The sequence below is a fragment of the Oncorhynchus gorbuscha genome, linkage group LG13 (genome assembly GCF_021184085.1).
Source record: "Oncorhynchus gorbuscha isolate QuinsamMale2020 ecotype Even-year linkage group LG13, OgorEven_v1.0, whole genome shotgun sequence".
Classification (NCBI taxonomy): domain Eukaryota; kingdom Metazoa; phylum Chordata; class Actinopteri; order Salmoniformes; family Salmonidae; genus Oncorhynchus; species Oncorhynchus gorbuscha.
Window position 1 is genome coordinate 33,183,555 of NC_060185.1, and position 27,476 is coordinate 33,211,030.

At 43.4% G+C, this 27,476-nt stretch overlaps 1 protein-coding gene across 5 annotated transcripts; it reads left to right on the top strand.

Moving 5' to 3' along the window:
* Positions 1–1,858: 1,858 nt before the first annotated feature.
* LOC123992744 (hepatocyte nuclear factor 1-beta-A-like) lies at positions 1,859–26,982 on the top strand. Of its 5 annotated transcripts, none has more exons than XM_046294216.1 (10): positions 1,859–2,467; positions 5,102–5,301; positions 5,634–5,904; positions 6,282–6,529; positions 18,923–19,074; positions 20,492–20,618; positions 20,923–21,117; positions 21,415–21,533; positions 22,744–22,788; positions 24,687–26,982. In XM_046294216.1, exons 1-10 carry the CDS (start codon positions 2,103–2,105, stop codon positions 24,705–24,707), a joined length of 1,743 nt encoding a protein of 580 aa, XP_046150172.1. In that variant the 5' UTR covers positions 1,859–2,102; the 3' UTR covers positions 24,708–26,982. The 5 variants fall into 5 exon arrangements, with proteins under 5 accessions (XP_046150172.1, XP_046150173.1, XP_046150174.1 ...); XM_046294217.1 differs by having other exon boundaries at positions 6,282–6,517; XM_046294218.1 differs by having other exon boundaries at positions 1,860–2,467; positions 20,923–21,099.
* Positions 26,983–27,476: the final 494 nt, after the last annotated feature.

The following is a 27,476-nucleotide window of genomic DNA, read 5'->3' on the forward strand; positions in this document are numbered from 1 at the left end:
GAATAATGTAAAATGTCATTGTATGCTGTAGAGTTCACTGGAAATAAGGGGCGTAGTGCGAATCATGAAAAACAGCTCCAGTCCATCATTCCTCCTCCACCAAACTTTACAGTTGGCACTATGCATTCGGGCAGGCAGCGTTTTCTCCAGAGTCCAATGGCGACATGCTTTACACCACCCCAGCCGACTCTTGGCATTGCGCATGGTGATCTTAGGCTTGTGTGTGGATGCTTGGCCATGGAAACCCATTTCATGAAGCGCCCGATGAACAATTATTTTACAGACGTTGCTTCAAGAGGCCGTTTGGAACTAGGTAGTGAGTGTTGCAACCAAGCACAGACTATTTTTATGCCCTATGTGCTTCAGCACTTGGTGGTTCTGTTCTGTGAGCTTGTGTGGCTTACCACTTCATGGCTGAGCTGTTGTTGCTCCTAGATGTTTCCACTTAACAATAGCAGCACTTACAGTTGACTGGGGCAGTTCTATCAGGGCAAAAATGTTATGAACTGACTTGTTGGAAAGATGGCATCCTATGACTGTGCCAAATTGAAAGTAACTGACCTCTTCAGTAAGGCCATTCTACTGCCAATGTTTGTCTATGGAGATTGCATGGCGGTGTGCTCAATTTTTTCCACCTGACAACAACAGCTGTGTCAACTGAAAAAGCTGAATCCACTCATTTGAAGTGGTGTCCACATACTTGTGTATATATAGTGTATAGGCCTAGACTTACAATAATTAATTTATATTTATAAAGAAAATGTGTATACATTTAGGAATTGCATAAGTAATACAATTCAATACAGTCTTAGTTATGAGCGTTATCCTTACATGACATGGGGCATAACATAGGCATAATGTAAACATTATTTGCAGACAAATTCCCGTAGATTAGCTCTGGCCTCTGGTCATATAATGATCAACCACGAGTATTGATACTACACTGACAGTAAGGGCTGTATAATTATTGTCAGGTAATTCCACTGTATCAGATATGATAAAATGCACATATTGTTAACCAATTTGTTGAACAATGTTAATACATTTATTAATATTACATTAAAAATAAAATAATATCAGGCGACATTTTGTTCTTATGACTGTACCGACCAACTCTTCCCTAGTAGCCTACATACTTTGTTTAGCTCTCCCCGTCCTACAGGTCACCGAACCTGCCCCATGATGTAGGCCCACTATGATAATCAGCAGCACCTGCCTGTTCGCCCCGTGAATCTCGTGCGTCCCCCAGCGTGCCATTGTGCCTCTGGAGCGTTTGAACTATGGCCATGATCACAGCGCTGATCTGTTCACGGAAGGGCTCCTCCTCCTCTAATGTTTATTCTGATATATACGGAAAAAGAACTCACTGTAAAAGGGGCTTAAAAGGGTCAGATATTATTATAGACTATAAAGCCTATGAGAAAGATATAGAAAACAAAAACACAAGCCCAAGACTGACAGACCTTTTATACAGTAGGTGAATCATTTTGAATTTGTCACTTTGCATGTTTTTCTGTTGAATTTAAAGAAAACCACTAAAATAAACAATGTTGATAAGATAAATGCTCTAATTAATAATATATTATATTGTCTATACAATATTATTATAATTACAATGTATTATTATTATCATTATTATTATTATCATTATTATTATTATTATTATTATTATTATCATCACAAGTATACCCCCCCTCCTCTTTCACCAAAGTCTTTATACAATAGTCCGAAGTTCATGAAAATGTTGCTGCTGATAAGCAGAGCCAATAAAAGCAACAGCTCTGCAGTGTAAACACTGTCAGGTCTACCTGCTTCAGTTAGTCAGTGCAGCCTTCTTCTTATGATTTGCATAAAGGCCCCATCAGCCAGCCCACAAATTACCATGTTGTATATTCCTTGCCCTCCGAAAGCATCATGGCAAATTATATCACTCTTCTCAACTGGGAAGTGAACCAGATTCTCCGAGCAGGTGTCAGGAGTAGGGAATTCACATAAACACTGGAGCAGGAGAGGAGGGGGGAACGGACTTTTTTTGTATTTTTTTAGATCTTTCTTCTCCCCAACCTTCCTTTCCCTTTTAGTTCAGAATATAACTTTTTTTAATGTTCTCGAAAATGGTGTCCAAGTTGACATCTCTCCAACAGGAGCTCTTGAGCGCCTTGTTAGATTCCGGAGTTACCAAAGATGTTCTGATCCAAGCGTTGGACGATATGGACCCCAGCCCGAATGGCTTTGGAGTTAAGTTGGAGAATCTACAGATGTCTCCGCCAAGTTCTAAAATCAACGGAAATGATTCGAAGCCGGTATTTCTTACGTTGACCAATGGGCATAGTAAGGGCAAACTGTCGGGAGATGAGGGATCCGAGGACGGGGACGATTTCGATACCCCACCGATACTGAAAGAACTCCAGTCACTTAACACCGAGGAAGCAGCGGAACAGAGGGAAGAAGTTGACCGAATATTAGCGTAAGTGAATAGAACTTTAAATGTTTCATTTCACACATTTAGGGATGTTCATTACCGAATGAATGTGTAGGGTATAGGCGCATAACCAAAATAATATTGTATTATTTATCTGGCTACTTATTTTAGATGTAGGAGTAATTTCAGTGCATTTAAAGCGTTTTATATTTAACATTGTCTGACAAATTAGGACAACAATTAGGGTAAATTAGGACAACAATTAGGGTTATCTGCCTGTTAAAGTTATTTCTTCCAGGAATAATTTTCAGACGTGTGGCCCATAAAAACTATAGCCTACTTGCCTGACCGCAATACTCAGAAGTGTATCTGCATTGTGTCTATATTTTAGAATGATGACAAAATTAGTGTAAAAACGTATTTTAATTTACATGTCAAGCGCTTGGCAATAGGTCTCAATGTTCCTTGTGTTAACAAATTAAAATAACGCGCCAATAGTACTTTTCGCGTTTTAGTTACTAATTATCCACACGGGTTATTATTTTTTTTCCCTTAGCAAACTATAAACTTAACGAGATCTATTTATATTTAACTTACTCGATCTCTCTCACTTAGATTATATCTGGCAATGCAAGAAGAGAAAGTTAATTCACATCAACGTATTTGTTTATTACGTAGGATTCAATGTTGCACTAGATATAGGCTCTACTAATAATACTAATGTTCTGGCGAAATATTGCAACATATCTTAAAGCAAATGTTATTTTGTTTTATGAATGTAGTCTATAAAGGCCTTACTCTTTGTAAATGTTCATATTGTCTTAATTTATCTTCTAAAAGCCATTTATAAATGTTCATTCATTACGCTAGTAACATGATCAACTGGCCAGCAGAAAATCAAAACTAACCCACGTGTAGTTAAGTTATTATTAATTGTATTCTATAAATCATCAACTGAAAGATACACAGTGTCGTATGATTAGAGTGAATGGAGATCTGGTTATTCATTGTCGAAAGTTATAAACCAACATCTAAACCAATGTATAAACCCGCAGATTTAATTCTCCAAAACAAACAGTTGTGTGTAGATTTGCAACAATTACCCATGTGAAGTCCATACTTAATCTGAGATGTCTGTGATGGTATAGGCTATGTAAGTGTAGTTTTACTATTTTAGAGCACGCTGCGCACATAGGCTAGGCCTTTTTAAATCGTTTGAAATAAATGTTCTTTATCGACATAAAGCGTCCTATTGCGTTGTCATCGATGGGTGCAATTCAATTGTGTTTATTATTGATAGAATTGAAGCATTGGAATAATTCAGATGATTTTACCCCATGGGCAAATGTATTCTTCGATAATTGAATGCAATTTTGGATGGAAGCCTTGAACTGATCTATTTCTTATCAATGTATTATCAATTTCCTACATTTAACCAAACAACATGAATTTATTTGACCAAATAACTTATTTATTTTATTTGATTCATACTCGACTCTGGGATTATTTAGTCTGAATTTAATTAGGCCTATGGGTTTATTGTCCAAATAGGAAAATGTAGGCTATAACGTCAGTGTGTGTCAGACTCAGCTGACGTAAAATTCTGCACTTCTAAACCAATGTACTCTAGGCCCTTCCAATTCGTGGAGTTTAGATTATTTGATAACCTAATTTGGTAACATTTGTAATATATTTATGTATCCTATATCCTTGAAATCTCACATTCGCTATGAAATATTGACGTTTCAAAAACTGTGGATCAGTTATAGGCCAAGGTCTAGGATTTAGATTTCCTAATTTCTTAGCCTCTTAGCTACAGTCAAAACACTGAATTGAAAATAGACCTGATTCGGAGTATTTTCAGGTTATTGAATGTATTATGAAACCACCGGCGTTGGAAAAAGTGCCCAATTGTCATACTTTAGTAAAAGTAAAGATACCTTAATAAAACATGACTCAAGTAAAAGTGAAAGTCACCCAGTAAAATACTACTTGAGTAAAAATCTTAAAGTATTTGGTTGTAAATATACTTAAGTATCAAAAGTAAAAAATAATTGCTCAAATATACTTAAGTGTAAAAGTATAAATCGTTTCAAATTTCTTATTGAGCAAAACTTATTTAAAAACAAAAAAAAGTTTTATGGATAGCCAGGGACACACTCCAACACTCAGACATAATTTACAAACAAAGTATGTGTGTTTAGTGAGTCCTCCAGATCAGAGGCAGTATAGGGATGACCAGGGATGTTCTCTTTATAATTGCGTGAATTGGACCATTTCCCTGTCCTGTTAAGCATTCCAAATGCATTCGAGAGTACCTTTGGGTGTAAGGGAAAATGTATGGAGTAAAAAGTACATTATTTTACAATGATTAGCAGTCATTTAGTAGGGTATTTAACAATTGTCCAAAACTTGGGGATAACACGGATAGCATCAGGCGAAGAAGTCTAATAGAATAAACCAAGGGAAATACATGCTTGTGCTGTAGCTAGGTGCTGTAGATTGGCTCAGAACTTATTTGGCCGATTAATAATATGTTAGATAACTGGTTCTATTAGTGCGAATGCTAATGTAGCACCACAACCTATACACCATTACATTACCAACACATAACGCTATTAGGGTTCCAATAGAACGAATAACATGTTTTTAGGTTCTATGTGTTTTATGTAACCGCAGTGAGGACCCCTGGCGTGCCGCCCGAATGATCAAAGGCTACATGCAACAGCACAACATACCACAACGTGAGGTGGTGGATGTAACCGGGCTAAATCAGTCTCACCTCTCACAGCACCTCAACAAAGGCACGCCCATGAAAACTCAGAAGCGAGCGGCGCTCTACACCTGGTATGTCAGGAAACAGCGGGAAGTTCTCAGACGTAAGTTAATATTTGAGTTTCTCACACAGCCTTCGATACAGTTAGAGGCACAGAGGTGTGTTGGCCTGGGCGACATAATTCTAATGGCCATCCACAACACAATGTGCATGAACATAAATGTCATATCGGGCTATGCATATGGTCAGAAACATTTTGCAGTAAGCCAATGCCTCAAATGTGTTTGATTTATCATTATGGCTTAGGCTACATACTGTATTGTGCAATTGTCCCTCATTAAATGATGTCTTATTTCTTCTTATTCTGTTATTGGTTTATTTTGTCTCCATTCCCCCCAATACAATATTTTATGTGACCTTGTTCTTATTTTTCAGAATTCAACCAGGCAGTGCAAGGTTCTGACAGCAATATGACCGAGAAAGGCAGTCAGGATCAGGTGCTGTTTTTCTTCCCAGAGTTCAACCCTCCTGGTCAGGGTATGGGGCAACAAGGGGAGGAGGTGGGCTCGGAACCCTCCTGCAAGAAAATGAGACGGAACCGTTTTAAATGGGGGCCTGCATCACAACAGATCCTCTACCAGGCCTATGAAAGACAGAAGAACCCCAGCAAAGAGGAGCGGGAGGCGCTGGTGGAAGAGTGCAACAGGTGAGGGGAGGAGGCTTTGGAGAATGAGAAAGTTGCACCTTTTTGGCTGGATCCCAAATGCCACCCTATTCCCTATTTACTGCACTGGTGCCAATATGTTTCTGGTCAAAAGTAGTGCACTATAGAGGGAATAGGGTTCCATTTGGGATACAGATTTGTTCTCTCATTGAATAATTGAATGTTTGGCACATCTTATTTGATACTAACGTCATCATTACTGCAGCACATGGCCTTAGATTAGAATGATTTTGACAGGTTTTAATGTCTCTCTTTGTTTACACTATCCAACTATCATTCCAATGCAACTATCATTATGTTTTCCCTTTGTTCTTTTCCATAGCATTCCATTGATACTATTTCAATCTCTCCTCCTATAGGGCTGAGTGTCTTCAGAGAGGGGTGTCTCCGTCTAAAGCTCATGGGCTGGGCTCTAACCTGGTCACTGAGGTACGGGTCTATAACTGGTTTGCCAACCGGCGTAAGGAGGAGGCCTTCCGTCAGAAGCTGGCGATGGATGCCTACCCCATACCCACCCACAGCATGAACCCTCTCCTGTCTCACAGCCACAACTCCCCACACCACCACAGCTCCCAGATCAGCGCATCCCCCCCTAGTAAGATGCAAGGTAGCGTCTCCACACCACATGCATATCACAGTACATTACTCTGCTATTATATCTAATATAATACTACACAACAATGGAAACATTCAATTGTGGTCTTTCCTCTTGCTGTACCTGTCTCATCCATGATCTGAGTGCATGTAATCACTATGGCATCTTGATCAGGGACATGCCTTTGACAGTTTAAGAACAATGGTTGGCAACAGCTTTGGATGATTTTATTTCCATCCCCAAGAGAGGGTGAAAAGTGGCAAGAAAAACAGTTGATGACATCAGGGAGAGAGAAGAGAGAGGGCAAGTGATCAATAAGAGTGACTTAGGGAGCTGAGCAAATGTCATTGTTATTATGATCTTTAAAAATACACTGAGAACAATCCACATTGTACCTAAAATCTCCACTCCAAATTCAGCAGGCATGCAGGCATGCAGGCATGCAGGCAGGCAGGCAGGCAGGCAGGCAGGCAGGCAGGCAGGCAGGCAGGCAGGCAGGCAGGCAGGCAGGCAGGCAGGCAGGCAGGCAGGCAGGCAGGAGCAGGAGAGTGGCACAAAGAGCAGCAGTCTTGTGACAGGCCAGGGTCAGGGCAGGGTCACGGAGGGATTCAGCAGTAGCTGAACCTACAACCATTACTTCCACATTCATAAAAGCATAAGGTCGGTCGGTTGCTTGTGACTTTTTGGGGATCCAATGAACTGACCATTTGATATCATAATGCTGTTTGCACTCAGTGCAATTTAGGCGTCCACCTTCACCTCTATAAGACATGAATGTATGCACACATGACTGTAAGTCGCTTTGGATAAAAGCGTCTGCTAAATGGCATATATTATTATTATTATTATAAAATGGAGCTGATATCTTGGCATGGCATTATCCTCAGTGCCATCGCTTACCACCATAAAAGCAATGATTGAAGCAACTCAATCAAAGCCTCGTGTTGTTCTTTCATGTTTGAACACGAGGTCAACTCTCTAGAAAAACAAGCCGTTTGCCTCGGGTTGCTCTTTTACCTTTGGTTATACTGGGCCCATCGGCCCATGCTCTGTTTGCTTGTGGTTTTTCCCAGCACACCTGACCAAGCATTGACCTCAGGTTGCAAAGTAAGGAGGTAGGTTCAGTGGTAGGCTTGTGTGGAGGTGAGGGAGAAGGGGCTGGTTGTAGAGAGGGCGAGGGTAAAGGTCAGAAGCAGAAGGTACTTTGCTCCCCCTAGTCCTCGGTTGCTTGCTTACAAGGTGTCCTACCGGCGTCCTGCCGACAGCATCAGCTGTTTTTCACTGTCAGCCCCTGGCCTGACAATAGCACCCCAGCAGGTTGCCTCATCGTGTTGCTAGGCTACGGCCTGTATTATGCATGCTTGAATGGACAATTAAAATCCTTGGCTACTACATCTCCCAGGCCTTCGATAAGGGGCTCCCCTGACTTCTCCTCTCTATACCCCAGCCTGGCAGGGGTCCCTATTGTCTGTGGTGTATTAGAAGACTGCAGTGACTGTAACCTAGGTTATTTTATCTCAGCTGGGCCTTGGGGAGGGCCTGTTTTAAAGCTCTCCTTACCTTTATGGGGCGGCAGTATAGTGGCTGAGGGAGGCTGGGTGCTCTGCAGACCAGAGCAGCAGGAGCTGTCCTCTGGGGTATTGGCTCTTTTCTGGCCAGACAGGACTGATGACCCCTTGTGCTCCAGCCTATAGAGAGGTTTGTGTGGGTAACCCCCTCCTTCAGCTATCGCCACTACAATAGTTATGTGTGGGAGGTCACTAAAGTGTCACATCAAAGAGAACCTCTTACTCCTGGAGTTTTCATTGATTCTCTTACTTCTGTTGATAAAGGTGAGGTAACTTGATTGGCCAAAACGGTCAAATAGTATTTTTGGGGGACAGACGAGGTTATTCTATCGTCAGTGTTTGGCAAAAGACCAAACAAAACAAATATATAATTGTCTTCTGTTACTAGTCACGTCTCAAAATGTAAACAGGTGATGCACACACACTGTTGGTCTAATCGAACTGTTTCATCAGCTGAATGATCCATTGTGTCTGAAGCCATGATACTTTTAGGGCCGTAGTTTCCCCTTGGATCATTCACTTAACCATACAACCTGTGCTTTTATAGAAAAGATGAGAACAGGCAGTTGGAATTCAACCCTGTTCTATTACAAACAGATGCCAATACGTCTGTGTCTGTGTGTTTTACCATACTTCATGAGAGAAGGATGACGTGACCATACTGTTCTGTTGTTTATAGTTGTCAGGTTTATTTCTTTGAAAGAAGTGGAGGGTGCTTAACCAACGTGAGTCGCGGTGCAACCTAAAAATGTGATTATCATTGAAAAGGAAAAGGCTCAGTGACCATTAAAAAGTCATTGTTTTATTTTAAGTTAAAAGATGAATGTTTCGGCCACTTTGAGGGTGAATCTGAAAGCTGAGCATGGGGAGCAAGTTTCATACATCTCTCAACAAAGTATAGAGGTGGGAGGCTTTTCTTTTTCGTTGTTTCTGTCTGGGGTTCTAATTAGGACTTCTCTTTATGTTGACCTGCATCAAAGCTGAGATAGAAACGTTGACGGGCCAATCAGCACAAATAATTCAGCAACAGTAGCATCTTTTTCACCAAAATGTGCTAAGAGATTGAGTTGAACACCTGATAACCTGCTGATATCTCATTTGTCTGAAGACTATTCCCTCCTCTCACATGGCAAAGCCTGCTGATTCATGAATCTCCCACCTAATCTGACACACTGGAAAGGTTTTAGCTGTAAGATTAAGACGGCAGTGAGGGGAGTGTGGTTCAATATCTGGTAGACTGGTGTGATGGGCACGTTCCTTCATTTGGTAATCCTCTGAAAACAGTGTGATTTGATTTAACAACAGTGAGAGTAAAACATCATATATTATAGGAGGGAAAAACAGTGAGCAGGTTGTGTTGCCTCAATGCCTTGTGTCACCCCAGGCTATGTGGGAGTTGGCCTGGCCGAGGGATAGAGAGGCAAGGCCTGCCCTATGCATTGCCCGGCTCTGTCCACTGGGAGCCCAGCCTGGTCAGAGAGGTACAAAGGCCTGCTACGTCCTGCAGAGACCCGGGAGGTCTCTCGTATGCACTGGCGCTACAATTACCAGTGCCTGGGGATGAGGAGAGAGGCTTTGATATTACATGCGTCACACTGAGCACTGAAGCCTTTTAAACCTGCTGTAACTCCCTGCTGCCTACTCTATCACTCCCCTTCACAGGGTTCTCACCCTCCCCCTGGTCTACTTCTAGTCACCCCTGGTCCAATACTCAGAGTGCTTGGCTATTGGGGTTGATTTAGCTCAAACACTATTTAAGATGACAATTTAGAGAGTGATAGAGGGGAGATAGCTACCTTTTTTAGAATGTCAAAAGTCAAATGGTCAAATGTCTTGCAGCCAGAAAGTACAGTAGTTGTTTCAATTTTGAGTTACTTTTTTCTGCAATATAATGTCATCCTGTCAGTTATCCAAGATGGCGTAGCAGTCAGACGTCTTTGTCCTGTTGTGTCCCTTGTATATATCGTTTTTTACATATTTTTCTTTGCATATCTTTTAAAATATTTTTGCTAAACCTCAACATCTAAATACTCTCCTGCATCCCACCTCACCCAATGTAGTGTGGATCTGCTTTTTTCCCCCTAAAGTATCTATATTTCATTCGGATCTGGAATCCCTCAACTGAAGCTAGCCAGCTAACTACCAGCTATCAGTCATCAAACCATTGCCAGCGGTTATCAGCTAACCTTCTGCTCGAATAGCTCTCGCCAGTTAGAACAACGTGACTCTAACCAGAACATAACGGACCTATTATTTTTATCCCCGGATTCCCACCGCAAACTGAACATTTTCATCTGGATCTTCACAACTAGCTAACCGCAAACCCGGATGACTCCTCCTGGCTAGCGTTTCCATCCACTTAGCTTGAAGCTAGCCCGGCCAGAGCTCCTGTGCTACCACCGAAGCATACTCCTGGGCTACAATATCCGGACCCCTTCTACAGCCGGTATGGGGCATGGAACCCCGCAGATCCCCTACGACTGGAATACCGACATAATCTGCCCGAGGACTCCAACAGGCCCCTCAGGCGCGACGCCTGCTGAAGGCCCATCATACTAACCAGCTAGGCCTGCTAGCTACCTAGAGCTACTTGGAACCCTGTTAATTCCACGACCGGTCTATCGACGTCACTGCATGAAGAGGCAAAAACAGACTTAACCCCATTGCGACGTTCCCCAAAGGCTAACTTTCTAGCCCCTGCTATCTGCTTGCTTGCTAATCCGGCCTGCTAACTGCTAGCCTGCCCCGGTTTACTAACTGCTAGCTTGTTTAGCCCCGGTCTGCTAACTGCTAGCTTGTTTAGCCCCGGCCTACTAACTGTTAGCTTGTTAGCACAGGCCTGCAAACTGTCTGAATTGCCGTGTCCCCAGCCAGCGCAACCAGTCACTGGACCCATATTTATTTTCAATCTCTTTTCGATTTTTTATTTGATTATACCTTCCGGTAACCTGCCTCACCCAATGTGATACGGAATCGCTATTATTTTAAATTTTAGAATACATTCAAGAACCTCCAGAAGCTAACCAGCAAATTAGCTACAAGCTGTTTAGTCATTGTTAGCCACTGCTAGCGGCTTTTACCTTCTGCACAGCCAGCCCTGTTTTTAGCCTGGATAATACTCGCCAGTCTACCAGTATCGAACTCTCTCCACAACAACGCCGGATTCCTGCCGTAATCCCTGGACCACTACTTCTGATCTCCACAGCTAGCTTGCACCAAGTACCGAAGCTATCCCTGAGGCCCACCTCCCGGCCTACTCAGCTGTTCACCCAAACCCCACTCATACACGGCTAGAGCCCAATACTCCACCGGATCCTTGCTGTAAACTCTGGACCTTGGCTAACGCCACTGCCACGAAGTTAGCACCAGTTAGCCGTGAGCCAGGCACATCTCCCTGCTAGCAAACTAAATTCTACAATACCTCTTTCGCCATCTGGCTTGGATTCTCTGTCGACACGGCCCCCCGCCGCACCACCACAACTGGTCTGACTGGTCTGAGCAGACCCCCCCTACCACCCCCGAGCTACTAACTTTAAACACCGTGTCGCCTGCTAGCTTAGTGGCGGCTTCTCTGTTCCATCTACTGCTGCCCCCTGGACACTATGATCACTTGGCTGCATAGCTGATGCCTGCTGGATTGTCCATTAATCACGGTACTCCATTCTGTTTATGTATGTTTTATCTGTCGGCCCCAACCGTGAACTCAGGTTCTGTGTGTAGTTAATCCGACCCTCTCTGCCTAGTCATCGCCATTTTACCTGCTGTTGTTGTGTTAGCTGACTAGCTGTTGTTGTCTCACCTGTTGTTTTAGCAAGCTCTCCCAATCAAGACCTGCGATTACTTTATGCCTTGCTGTATGTCTCTCTCAAATATCAATATGCCTTGTATACTGTTGCTCAGGTTAGTTATCATTGTTTTAGTTTACAATGGAGCCCCTAGTTCCACTCCTCACACCTCTGATACCTCCTTTGTCCCACCTCCCACACATGCGGTGACCTCACCCATTATAACCAGCATGTCCAGAGATACAACCTCTCTTATCATCACCCAGTGCCTGGGCTTACCTTCGCTGTACCCGCACCCCACCATACCTCTGTCTGCACATTATGCCCTAAATATATTCTACCACGCCCATAAATCTGCTCCTTTAGCCGCACCCTCATCCTACTCCTCCTCTGTTCCTCGGGTGATGTGGAGGTAAACCCAGGCCCTGCATGTCCCCAGGCACCCTCATTTGTTGACTTCTGTGATCGAAAAAGCCTTGGTTTCATGCATGTCAACATCAGAAGCCTCCTCCCTAAGTTTGTTTTACTCACTGCTTTAGCACACTCTGCCAACCCTGATGTCCTTGCCGTGTCTGAATCCTGGCTTAGGAAGGCCACCAAAAATTTGGAGATTTCCATACCCAACTATAACACTTTCCGTCAAGATAGAACTGCCACAGGGGGTGGAGTTGCAATCTACTGCAGAGATAGCCTGCAAAGTTCTGTCATACTTTCCAGGTCTATGCACAAACAGTTCGAACATCTAATTTTAAAAACGAATCTCTCCAGAAATAGGTCTTTCACTGTTGCCGCCTGCTACCGACCCCCTCAGCTCCCAGCTGGGCCCTGGACACCATCTGTGAATTGATCGCCCCCCATCTAGCTTCAGAGTTTGTTCTGTTAGGTGAACTAAACTGGGATATGCTTAACACCCCGGCATTCCTACATTCTAAGGTAGATGCTCTCAATCTCACACAAATCATCAAGGAACCCACCAGGTACAACCCTAAATCTGTAAACATGGGCACCCTAATTACATTATCCTGACCAACTTGCCCTCCAAATACACCTCTGCTGTCTTCAATAAGGATCTCAGCGATCACTGCCTCATTGCCTGTATCCGCTATGGATCCGTGGTCAAACAAGCACCCCTCATCACTGTCAAACGCTCTCTAAAACACTTCTGCGAGCAGGCCTTTCTAATCGACCTGGCCCGGGTATCCCGGAAGGATATTGACCTCATCCCGTCAGTTGAGGATGCCTGGTCATTCTTTAAAAGTAACTTCCTCACCATCTTAGACAAGCATGCTCCGTTCAAAAAATGCAGAACTAAGAACAGATATAGCCCTTGGTTCACTCCAGACCTGACTGACCTCAACCAGCACAAAAACATCCTGTGGCGGACTGCAATAGCATCGAATAGTCCCGGCGATATGCAACTGTTTAGGGATGTCAGGAACCAATACACGCAGTCAGTCAGGAAAGCAAAGGCCAGCTTTTTCAAGCAGAAATTTGCATCCTGTAGCTCTAACTCCAAAAAGTTCTGGGACACTGTAAAGTCCATGGAGAACAAGAGCACCTCCTCCCAGCTGCCCATTGCACTGAGGCTAGGTAACACGGTCACCACCGATAAATCCGTGATAATCGAAAACTTCAACAAGCATTTCTCAACGGCTGGCCATGCCTTCCTCCTGGCTACTCCAACCTCGGCCAACAGCTCCGCCCCTCCGCAGCTACTCGCCCACGCCTCCCCAGCTTCTCCTTTATCCAAATCCAGATCGCAGATGTTCTGAAAGAGCTGCAGAACCTGGATCCGTACAAATCAGCTGGGCTTGACAATCTGGACCCTCTATTTCTGAAACTGTCCGCCGCCAACCCCTATTACCAGCCTGTTCAACCTTTCCTTCGTATCATCTGAGATCACCAAGGATTGGAAAGCTGCGGCGGTCATACCCCTCTTCTAACGGGGAAACACCCTTGACCCAAACTGTTACAGACCTAAATCCATCCTGCCCTGCCTATCTAAGGTCTTCGAAAGCCAAGTCAACAAACAGATCACTGACCATCTCGGATCCCACCGTACCTTCTCCGCTGTGCAATCCGGTTTCCGAGCCGGTCACGGGTGCACCTCAGCCACGCTCAAGGTACTAAACGATATCATAACCGCCGTCGATAAAAGACAGTACTGTGCAGCCATCTTCATCGACATGGCCAAGGCTTTTGACTCTGTCAATCACCATATTCTTATCGGCAGACTCAGTAGCCTCGGTTTTTCTAATGACTGCCTTGCCTGGTTCACCAACTACTTTGCAGACAAAGTTCAGTGTGTCAAATCGGAGGGCATGTTGTCCAGTCCTCTGGCAGTCTCTATGGGGGTACCACAGGGTTCAATTCTCGGGCAGACTAATTTCTCTGTATATATCAATGATGTTGCTCTTGCTGCGGGCGATTCCCTGATCCACCTCTACGCAGACGACACCATTCTGTATACTTCTGGCCCTTCCTTGGACACTGTGCTATCTAACCTCCAAACAAGCTTCAATGCCATACAACACTCCTTCCGTGGCCTCCAACTGCTCTTAAACGCTAGTAAACCAAATGCATGCTTTTCAACCGTTCGCTGCCTGCACCCGCACGCCCGACTAGCATCACCACCCTGGATGGTTCCGACCTAGAATATGTGGACATCTATAAGTACCTAGATGTCTGGCTAGACTGCAAACTCTCCTTCCAGACTCATATCAAACATAAAATCTAGAGTCGGCTTTCTATTTCGCAACAAAGCCTCCTTCACTCACACCGTAAAACTTACCCTAGTAAAACTGACTATCCTACCGAATCTCGACTTCGGCAATGTCATCTACAAAATAGCTTCCAATACTCTACTAAGCAAACTGGATGCAGTTTTTCACAGTGCCATCCGTTTTGTTACTAAAGCACCTTATACCACCCACCACTGCGACCTGTATGCTCTAGTCGGCTGGCCCTCGCTACATGTTCGTCGCCAGACCCACTGGTTCCAAGTCATCTACAAGTCTATGCTAGGTAAAGCTCTGCCTTATCTCAGTTCACTGGTTACGATGGCAACACCCACCCGTACCACGCGCTCCAGCAGGTGTATCTCACTGATCATCCCTAAAGCCAAAAATTTGGCCGCCTTTCCTTCCAGTTCTCTGCTGCCTGCGACTGGAACGAATTGCAAAAATCTCTGAAGTTGGAGACTTTTATCTTCCTCACCAACTTTAAACATCTGCTATCTGAGCAGCTAACCGATCGCTGCAGCTGTACATAGTCCATCGGTATATTGCCCACCCAATTTACCTACCACATCCCCATACTGTTTTTTATTTGATTTACTTTTCTGCTATTTTGCACACCAGTATCTCTACCTGCACATGTTCATCTGATCATTTATCACTCCAGTGTTTATCTGCTAAATTGTAATTATTCACTCCTATGGCCTATTTATTGCCTACCTCCTCATGCCTTTTGCACACAATGTATAGATTATTTTTTTTCTACTATGTTATTGACTTGTTTATTGTTTATTGTTTACTCCATGTGTAACTCTGTGTTGTTGTCTGTTCACACTGCTATGTTTTATCTTGGCCAGGTCGCAGTTGCAAATGAGAACATGTTCTCAACTAGCCTACCTGGTTAAATAAAGGTGAAATTTAAAAATAAAATAAAAAATCCTGAGGAAGAAAGATTTCTTAATCTCAAGCTATATTGAGATCATCTTTATATACTATCCCAATAACACTGCTGCCCCACTGGTGTCCCAGAAATGGAGCCCTTCTCCTCCGTCCAAATTACCAATAGCCTCACACCAACTAGACGACGGAAGCCTTCCTTAATGCGATTAGGGTTCTCTGCAGCCAGAATTACTGCCTGACACAGGGAGACAAAACTGGCTAGAATAGCACCTCACTCCCTTGACACTTTACAGGTTGCCCAGCTTGGAGATACTGTAAATGCCTGTTTATGAGTCCTCTGCCATTGCGAGGCTATGGTGGTTATGGGCCCAATGGAGTGCATTATTGTCCTGTAGCGGTGTTAATAAGAGTGGGGGGTTGCTAGTGTGTTGTTCAGGAGAATATGAGCTGTGTCTGTGGTTCTCTTGTGGTCTGCCTGGAAAGACTGGACAACATGTTAGTTGTTAGTGGATGAAATACAGTCAAGATGAAAATGATACATTCTTTGGTCTGATTTAGTTGTATTCCCCAGGCAGTAGATCATGTTTTTGCTAAGGATCAACTTTATTTTGGGTGAGATATGATGTTCCATTATTTTATGGCAGACATATGGTGCTTGGTGTCCCCGGTCTGTGACTGTCTGTGACTGTCTGTGACTATCTGGGACAGTGGCAGCCAGGGAGCTCAGTGTGACATGCGTGGGTCAGGGACAGAGGGCCCAGGGATGATCTGGGATCTGAGAGTAAACACTGTCCTAAATGGCACCCTATTCGCTACATAGTGCACTACTATGGACCCTGGTCTAAAATAGTGCACTAATAGGGTGCAATTTGGGACTGGGCCAGTGTCACAGCCCACTGCTCTGCTCTGTAGGGGGGAGGGAGGGAGTCTCTGTGTGAGACTGAGACTACAGGATAAGAATGTGTTTGACATTGGTTGTAATTGTGTAATGTTTGCTCCGTTGGTATCAAAGGGGGCCAGGATTGGCAAACATCCATTTGACAGGAGGAGAGCAGCATTCCTTTGGCCCCCGGTGGCGAATGGAGGTGGGAGACAACAAGGGTTCCCTATTGATGACATACTGTACGTAGAAGGCATTTCTTCACTTCCATACCTTTACCTGGGCACAGAGAGATCCTTTCCATGCTGGGTAGGAATCACTGTGCTGCCATATTTATAGACCTATCCAAGGCCTTTGATACTGTTGACCATCCCCTACTCATTTAAAGGTTGTCTGAAATGGGCCTCGACCAGGTGTCTTGCAAGTGGTTTTGGAACTATCTGCCAGACAGAACACAATGTGTGCTTTCTGATGGTGTCAAGGTATCTGGATATGACTAAAGGTGCCCGTCATGGGTCGATTTTGGGACCTGTCCTCTTTACTATTTATATAAATAATATTGGTCCATCTGAAAAAACCTGTTGATCTGTATGCAGATGACACTGTTATGTACGCTATTGCCCCTACGGCTGACTAGGCTATGTTGGAGCTGCAATCTGATTTTGTTGCCTTGCACAAAGCCCTTGATGATTTCAAATTTGTACTTAATGCGGGGAAAACTAAATGTTTGCTGCTTTCTAATTCTCATAGAAGTGCTTCAGATGGCTTACACATTTATGCATTGGCTGGTTCTTTCATCGAGCAGGTTGCCGCTTCTAAAAAAAAATATATGGCCTTTTGGATTGACAATAATTTGACATTTAAAAAACATACAGATGAGCTAGTTAAGAAGCTGAGATGTAAAGTAGGCTTCTTTTAAAGAAACAGATCACACCTCTCCCTAAACAGCAGGAAGGAAGCAGATTGTAGTCAACTTTCCTGACAGTTCTTGACTATGGTGACACCATTTATCAGAATGCAACAGCCACTACTCTTCAACTAACTTATGGAGGCCATCTACCATAGTGCCCTTTGCTTTATCACATGACAGTTTTAACACAAATTACTGCATCCTGTATCAAAAGGTTGACTGGTCCTCGTTAAAGTTCATTACACCCTTTTTGTTTAAAATATCTACTACACAAGCTTCCAACCTAACTCACTTCACTGTTAAACTGTTAAGCTTCCAACCTAGCTCACTTCACTGTTAAACTGTTAAGCTTCCAACCTAACTCACTTCACTGTTAAACTGTTAAGCTTAGCTCACTTCACAGTTAAACTGTTAGCTTCCAACCTAACTCACTTCACTGTTAAACTGTTAAACTGTTCCAACCTACTTCACTGTTAAAATAAAAACACGAGACACCAAACCCATTCACAGGGATGGTTATCTTTCAAGGTTCCTCTAGTACGCACCGATTTAGGTACATCTGCTTTCAGTTTTAGTGCCCCCCATTTTTTGGTATAGCCTACAAAACTCCCTACATTTTGACTCTCTGGTGCCTCTAGGGCAGTTTAGGACCTGAATGTTGAATGGATTTAATGAGAATTGCAACTGTTTGGATTGAATGTAAATAATTGTATCTGTGATGTTTGAAGCTGTAGTGTTGATTCTCTAATTTGTAGTTAATTTAGTTTTTATTGATGATGTTTTGTTTATTGTATTGTTGTCCTCCGGGTACCATTGTAAATGGGTTCCCCTAAATAAAATAAATGGTGTATGAGTTCATAAAGTCTAGGACTGGGGTTATGGGGGGCTGGTGTACGATGTATTGTAAACACTGAATGGCCTTGGCTGAGCTGGGCTGATAGCACTAGTGGAGGGGTCAGTGTGTTTGTTTGCTCTGCTCTCCCTGTCTGAGTCAAAGAGCAGGTGAGTCTGGTGGGTTGGAGCGACTGCTTGGACACAGCACACTTAGTTATACTGAGAGGCCTGCTACCGTCTCTCTGCCCTATATACTGTTATCCTGTGTGACACAGATGTTGTTAGTTCAAGAAACAAACTCTAAATTTCTCTCACTCTTTCTCTTGTCTCCTTCTCTCCCTCCCCCTCTCTCTTCCCCTCCATCCCTCTCTCTCTTCCCCACCATCCCCCTCTCTCTCTCCCTCCCTCTCTCTCTTCCCCACCATCCCCCTCTCTCTCCCTCCCTCTCTCTCTTCCCCACCATCCCCTCTCTCTCTCCCTCCCTCTCTCTCTTCCCCACCATCCCCCTCTCTCTCTCCCTCCCTCTCTCTCTTCCCCACCATCCCCTCTCTCTCTCCCTCCCTCTCTCTCTTCCCCACCATCCCTCTCTCTCTCTCCCTCCCTCTCTCTCTTCCCCACCATCCCCCTCTCTCTCCCCCTCCCTCTCTCTCTTCCCCACCATCCCTCTCTCTCTCTCCCTCCCTCCCTCTCTCTTCCCCACCATCCCTCTCTCTCTCCCTCCCTATCTCTCTTCCCCTCCCTCTCTCTCTCTCTCTCTCTCTCTCTCTCTCTTTCCCTCCCTCTCTCTCTCCAGTGCGGTACAGCCAACAGGGACCTGGTGAGGTCAGCTCCTCGACGACCATCAGTCACCACGGCAGCATGGCGACCAGCCAGTCGGTGTTACAGCAGGTGTCTCCGGGAGGCTTGGACCCCAGCCACAGTCTGCTGTCACCTGACGCCAAGATGGTGAGTAACACACCTGGGCCCTCCTAGCCTCTGATTAGATAAGGACCAGGGCTGCGTTTAACATGAGGTACGTTCCAAATGGCACCCTATTCCCTCTGTACTGCATTACTTTTGTCCAGAGTCCTATGGGCCCTGGTCAAAAGTAGTGCACTATATAAGGCAATGGGGTGACATTTGGAATGCAACCATAGACATATAAAGCAGGTCCCTGAGCCAGACTCCCATGGAACAGTCTGTAGGGAACAACAGTTAGAGCATTGTGCTGCTCTCAGTGGAAAGTGGAGACAGGTGGCAGGCCATGGCTGAGGCCTAACATACAGTACAGCCTTCACCACCATAGTGAACTGGGCAGGTCCAGAGCTGAGCCAATAAACTTGACAAAGAAGCATTCTGAGCTTATTGATTAAATGCCCTGTAAAGAGAAGTGGAGGGTGGAGCGCTCAGCACTGCTTGCTCTGCCTGGGAAATGACGATAGCACTTGATTATGCTCAATGTTTTTTCTACTTTCAGAAAAGGGAGCTAGAGGGGAGAAACTCAGCCCTCTGTCCTATTCCAATATTTGATTGGTGAAACTTGGCCAGTACCGTACATGCAGACATTTCTAACTCTTGAACGCTTGTCCCAAAAAACAATTATATCGTATTCTTAGGATCAGAATAATAACGATATTATGGCACTAACCAGATTTGTGTTGTTTAAATCCAACAAAGTTGAACATCACAATCTTTATTTAGTGAGAATAATCCCTGATGATTCATAGTGCATTTATCATTATCCCCTGTCAGTAGGAAGTTCGATTTTTGTAGGGTTGTTATCTATGGGCACCGTACAGATGGCCGTACAGATGACTGTCTAAGTCCCAAATGCAACCCTAATCCCTATATAGTGCACTATTTTTAACCAAGACCCATAGGGCTCTGGTCAAAAGTATTGGACTATATAGGGAATATAGTGCCATTTGAGACAAATCCACTGTCTGACCATCCCCTCTTCTCAGAGCAGCTGGCAGGAAATGTGAAAACAGTTGCGTGCATGAACACACACACACACACACCCACACGCGCACACACACACATGCATACACACTACTACTTTCAATCTGTGCTTTTACGCTTCATTATTGGATTATTTTGTATTTATTTTCTACTCATTGTTTGCTCGGTGTAGATGACTGGAGTTACACAAGCACAGTGTTAGACAAAAGCAGCAGAACTAACTCAACATTTATCTGTGTGAACTGCATTGCTGAGAGCATCTGGTTTCACTTCTAAAGTGATCGCCATGCTTTACTATATACCCTGATTTAACCATCCTTATATCCAGTTAGCATGTTAGATTTAGGATATTGTCAGTACATGACTTCATTCTTGGTCCAGAATGGTGTCACTAAGTTTCTTAGTGTGTCTCTCTCTCTAGATGTCTGCGTCAGGTGGAGGCCTGCCACCTGTGAGCACGCTGACCAACATCCACAGCTCCCACCACACACACCAGCAGACACAGAACCTCATCATGCCTCTCTCTGGAGTCATGACCATCGCACAGAGTGAGTCAACCAATCAACCAACCAGCCAGTGCTCTGTATTACCCATGTCTCCACAAATTATACTATTAATGTAATAACTGTCCATTTATTCTCCTCTCTTTACGTACATATTCTCATATGACCTCTATGTTCGTATGTACACAACGGTTGAGCTCCAATTGGCACCTGAATCACTATATAGTGCAATGCTTTTAACCACGCCCCATAGTGGTCAAAAGTAATGCACTACATTGCGAATATAGTTATGCTTGTATTGTCATGCTTTAGATATGAGCCAAATAACTTAAGTTCTATGTGGTTGTAGGTCTGAACACGTCGCAGTCAGTGCCTGTGATCAACAGCGTGGGGGGGAGCCTTGCAGCGCTGCAGCCGGTGCAGTTCTCCCAGCAGCTCCACAGTCCCCACCAGCATGGCCTGATGCAGCAGTCCCCCAGCCACATGAACCAGCATCCCTTCATGGCCACCGTGACTCATTCACACAGTCAGTACCTGCCTCTTAGTAAGCACTAAACGGTTGCTAATGCCATGTCATAGATGGGATATAATGCCAATATAGTCTTGTCCCAGATATTTGTCGGCTGTCTTGCCAACACCTTTTCACTCATTGACACGTCATGTTTAGCGTGACAATTCCATAAGGAGTTGACAAGATATCTTAAAATGACATTTCAGCATGTACAGATGTAACCTAATCCTAACCCTAATCATAAACCTAATGCTAACCCATTAATAAAGGTGAATCTATTGGGGTAAAATTAACAATGAGATGTTCTCTCTATGTCTTTGTCTTTGGCAGTGTACCCTCATAAGCAGGAGCCACCGCAGTATTCTCACCAGTCACGGTTTCCCTCAACCATGGTGGTGACAGACGCCAACAGCCTCAGTACTCTCAGCTCCATGTCATCCAGCAAACAGGTCAGTCAATAACATGACTCAGTCTCACCTAACACAGGCCACAATCAGGCCCCCCCCTACCCTGGCCCTGACTCAGTCAATACAGTCTCCCCTCTCTGTCTGTCTTCAGTGTCTGTCCTCAGTGTCTGTCCTCAGTGTATTAAAGCATGTGCATGTATAATGTTAGTAATAATCCCTTTCCTGCTCTCTGGGAGTTTGCATACATTTCGGTCATAAGCTACATTTAAACTAAGATAGTTGGTTGTAAATGTAAGTTGGAAAGCTTGAAAATGAATTCCCAGCTTGCTGAGGCTTTGTACTGTATCTTGTGCAAGCCTCCCATTAGAGATTTGATTGATCAATTTCTTTATCTACTAACACACCACATCTTCCTCACAACCGACACACAACCCCCTCCCCAAACTGTGCACTCACTAACAGTAGGCTGATAGACTAGGATAGATATGGTAGGCTGATAGACTAGGATAGATACGGTAGGCTGACAGACTAGGATAGATACAGTAGGCTGACAGACTAGGATAGATACAGTAGTTTGATAAACTAGGATAGATACAGTAGGCTGATAGACTAGGATAGATACAGTAGGTTGATAAACTAGGATAGATGCAGTAGGTTGATAGACTAGGATAGATGCAGTAGGCTGATAGACTAGGATAGATGCAGTATGCTGATAGACTAGGATAGATACAGTAAGTTGATAGACTAGGATAGATACAGTAGGCTGATAGACGAGGATAGATACAGTAGGCTGATAGACTAGGACTTGGGTGGCAGCGTAGCCTAGTGGTTAGAGCGTTGGACTAGTAACCGAAAGGTTGCAAAATCAAATCCCTGAGCTGACAAGGTACAAATCTGTCATTCTGCCCCTGAACAAGGCAGTTAACCCACTGTTCCTAGGCCATAATTGAGAATAAGAATTTGTTCTTAACTGACTTGCCTAGTTAAATAAAGGAAAAATACAGCAGGCTGATAGAATAGGATAGATACAGTAGGCTGATAGATAGGATAGATACAGTAGGCTGATAGACTAGGATAGATACAGTAGGCTGATAGACTAGGATACAGTAGGGCTGTCTGAAATTGCACCTTATTCCCTACTTAGTGCACTACTTTTGACCAGTGGCAAAAGGGAATGGGGTTCCTTTTGGAACGCACACTAGGTGTGTGAGTTGTGATTGTGTGTTGACTTGTTTAATCCCTGTTACATTAGGATTCTACCGTAAACAAGATGGTGCAACTGGGGGGTCTCTCCTGGGTAAATACTATTTTCTTAGTACGGTCACTTAATAAAATCACTTAGTTTTAGCCTGAGTGCCAGTATGTTTGTGCCATCATGCCAACTATGTTTGTCTTGAAAATGACAGCAATGGAGTTGGCAAGAGCACAAACTGATCTGGGACCAAGCTAACTTAGTTTAACTGGACTGGCTCAGTGAATTCATCCAAATGGGATGTGTTGTTGTCCCAAAGCCAAGACCATTCTACTGAATATTTGTGTGCAATATACCATATTTTTCGTAGTAAATGTGTGTGCCTTCCATGACTTTATAGGCATAAATTAATGTTTATACAGACTGATACAGGAACCTTAACTCACATAATCAAGACACACTACCCTTCTTATGCATGTAAAGTCAATGAATGGCAATATGAGATCAGTCCAATGATATTTGGATTCATGCAACTTTTATTTATTTACTTAACAGTTTCACAGCTAATGTTTTTGCCTGGCTCTGCCTTTGATGCTGGGTTTGACGATAGTACTCAGTTCACTCTGATTTTGTCAGAGCATGTGGACCACAAATCTCAATCATTGGACCAAGGAGTCGGGTGTATGGACACTCCTCAGAATTCCTATTTCCTTTGAAAGGCCGGACCAATCAATCACCTGTGCCCTCATCCTGAACTTAAATTGATTAACGATGCCTCCTTTCGCTTTCCTCTCCATTGGGGAGAGAGAAGGCTGGCCGATCCCTGGCCAGACCTAGTCCCCTGATCAGGAAATGAACCCCACTGGTAATCAAAGTTCAGGAGGCTTGTGTCCTGCTACTTACTTCCCTGCTATTGTGGGGGGTGGTCTATTATGGGGGGGTCTTTTTTTGTAATTACAGCTCTTCCTCTTTCCTACTTCTCCCTGGTCTCAGTGATCGCTGTAGCCTGAAATGCCTTCCTCTGTGTTTTGCTTTCACACGCTCAATTTCCCACGCTGCCTGAGACAGAGCACTCTACATCGCCCGGGCCGCAGCACTGTCACTGCTCATTGGGTTGATGGGCTGAGATGTGGCAGATGCTCCGATTGGCTTGAAACCTACCTGTTCCCTTGATAGAGTGGTTTAACTAGATACTGACTAGCTGCCTTTGGTTTGATATATGTAGGACACCATTGTTCTACATTGACCCTGTGTAATGTGTTGAGTAAAGAGACCTAAGACGGCCATCAGTAATGTTTTTTCAGAGCAATGCAAATAAACCTCAACATATTGGTTTCTAGTTTTGAGCTATGCTTTGATGGTATCATGGTATACTTGTAGCTTTATAGGTGGACCCGCATTTAAACCAGACAGCGTTTAGACAGCTATTAGCTAGCAGGCTCTACCAGGCTGCCTCTCGTCTTATCAGGCATTTATTTGGACTTGGTGGTGCAGAGAGACCAGTAGGCTCTTCTTATGACATGACCAACATGCTGAGGCTTTATAACTCTCGTATTTGCTGAGGACCCCCCTCCCCATGTTAAACTTACCTCCACTTAGAGCACAGTGTCTAAAGACTGTAGTCTGAGCAGCTCTCCACCTTTATCAGGTAGGGCTGTTTGCTGGTCAACTGCCTCCACCCCTTGAGAGAAAGGAAAAAATAAATTCCACAAACAATCTCCAAAAGGCCATTTGAATGTAAACAAGGCTTTTCAGAGTGAAGCGGAAGAAGAATGTGGAATGTATTTGGTCAGGTGTGACGTAGGTAGGCCGTTTACATCCTATCTGAATCGGATACCCAGGGGACTTTAGAAATGGGACCTATATTATCATGACAACACATATTATAAACATCCTCACCAGAAAATGGTTCTTGTGTTTTTGAATAGATTTTCTTAATTTATTTGTGTGATGTACTCACTCTGACGTTTGTTTCCCCTTTCTCTCACTCTCTCTTTTTGCAGTGTCCTCTTCAAGCCTGGTGAGAGTACGCACCTGACTTCCTTGGTGCCTAGCAACAGGAGCACATTTTTCCACCCTCTCACTGCGGTAACTGTGACAACTCCTAATAACTGTCAACAGTGCACTGGACAATGAGTCAGTCAACAAATCCAGCGTGGCGGAGGTGGAGGGCGGGAGGAGTGAGAGATGGGGAGAGAAACAAACACTGCAGGTTTGCATTAATAGACACCTAAATGAAGGGAGGAGGAACTGAATATCCTCTGACACAGAGGATCAACAAGGATGTATGATTTTTCACTACAACCAATTTTGTGAAAACAGTATTCATTTCTCTAACAAAACAAATGGATCTTCACATTATGCCTGACACACGGTGGTATGTAAGAATAAGACTGGTGGAGTGGATGTCCATGAAGAACTAACGTGATACTGTGATCTGATGTGGAAAGATGAAGACATATGGATGCTGAGTTGAGCGGACACAATCAGACTCAGTTGGCACAGCTATGTTGGGCTGTGGTGGGGAAGGAGTGTATGGGGGACTGAGTGATTCCATCTAGCCAAGTGCCCACTCATAATGGCAGATCTGAATAATAATCTGTTCCCCACTATACTGTATATTATCAACATCCATGCACAACTATCAGAACTACTGGATGACAATCATATGAACCTTGTCCTGAGCAACTGTATAGTTTTTTGTAGATATTTCATATACACACATACCTGTTCTGTTTGAAGGAGTCTTCCATGTTGGTTTTTCATAATGTCATTTTCTGTACTGAACAGTCAATAGTGCCAATAATTAGAACTTTGTTTATGTGTCTAAAGGATTTCAACATTTGTTATTTCCCAACACGGGGGAAATATAATAGACAATATATTTGTATTTTTTATTTGGTTCCATTTTTAAACTGTGATTGAAAGATAGGACAATCTTTAGAATTTTTAAGGACTATGCAATGTGCATGTGCATATGAAGCCCCAGAAGACTGAAACGTGTACAGTACTCCACACTTAGACAGAGGAATTTATGAGACGCACCATTACTCTATGAACTTAATGACCCCCATGTTGTTTCTGTTGTCAGAGCTGCCCACAACACGGCACAAAACATTACACCAAAGTTTTATTTTGTTTTTATATACACGTACAGTACATCCTGTATATACAGTAGCCAGAAATTCAGTTGGAAACTTTGGGTGTTTTTCTTTCACCCGTTTCCCATGTTTCGTTCTGAAGAGAGAGTCAGCGTGCCATGACATCATAAACAAAGTCTGCCTTGTGGGAGGGTTGACTCAAATATTCACTGTATGCCATCAAACCTAGTTATAGCTTTGTCCCAAACCCTATTCCCTGTATAATCCACTATTTTCGGTAAAAAATAGTGTTGCACAAAATAGGAATAGGGTGCCATTTAGGATACACACATAGTCCCAATCCCCTGCCTGCCTGCCTGCCTTCCTGGGAGACCTCTCTCTGACTGATGCTTGCTCATAGGGTTCAGGTGAACTTCAGGAATGGGACTTTAGCCTTCCCAGGCTCCATCCCCTCTCCTTCCACTTCCTCATTCCCAATGTTTCCTCATTTAAAGACACATATGGAATTGGAGCGTTTTAAAAACATAATCTCCGTCATAAATCATAACAAGGACTCCCCCCTGTGATAATGACAGTATTTACAAGTATTTGCAAGCAAAACAGTGATATGGGTCTTGCAATTTGTGAAGGGGTGGAAGATGAAAGCGCCTCTTGTTGTGACAGCAACCTTTGTAATCAGGCTGGATTCCACAGAGGTTAAGGAATGTTATGGAGAGTTGGACAGCCAGCCACACAAACAATATTAGTTACTTTTGCAATCCCAATCCACCAGGGGGGTCCAGAAAAACAACCACAGGTTACAAACAATCAGGTTTTTATCATGAGTATTTGTGTAGCCTGCATTTGACTGTCTGTTTGTTTTCTGAATAATTATTTTTATATTATATTTTCTAAATGGAAGTCATACCCTCTCCACCTCCATATTCTGGTGTAGGCACATACAGACTCCCTTTCAATAGGTCACTACCTTGTTATTATTGTGTACTACCTTGTTTCAATTTGTTCTAAACATACTAACCAGAGGGCATGCCATCTAACCAGAGGACATGCACGGCCCCCTTCAACTGTAGATGACAGACAAAGTGATTTTCTCTTTGATGTATTATTTTTGTATTAAATGGAAATCAATCTTTTAAAATCATTATTTATACTTTCTGAGAAAATGTTGATATTCAAGTAAAGCTTTTTTTCAAAATGAATGAATCAGTGTTGGTCAGTGTTTTCTGTTTACGTGTGTATTTACAGAAAGGTTCTATTTTCTGATGGCATAATAACCCACTGGGCACAGACATCAGTTCAACATCTAGTTTTGATTTACTTTTGGTTGAGTTGTCAACTAACCTGAATTCAACGTGAAATCAACAAACAATTTCACCAATGTCATTGGATTTATGTTCAAAGTTGTGTGAAAAGAAGACTAAATTCCCTTAAATGTATTACTTTTTTCTAATCCAATCAGTTTTCCACAATGATTCAATGTCATCACATTTCATTTTCTTGTTATAATGATGTGGAAACAACATTGATTCAACCAGATTTTGCCCAGTGGGAAGAGTGGTAAACAGATTTTGCAATACATTGATTCTTCCTCCCTTGTTAAATGTATACTTAGTCATGACTCATGAGGGACCTTGAGGGAAATGGTTATCACCCTAACCATAGCCAAAACTTTCATGGCATTTGACAACATTA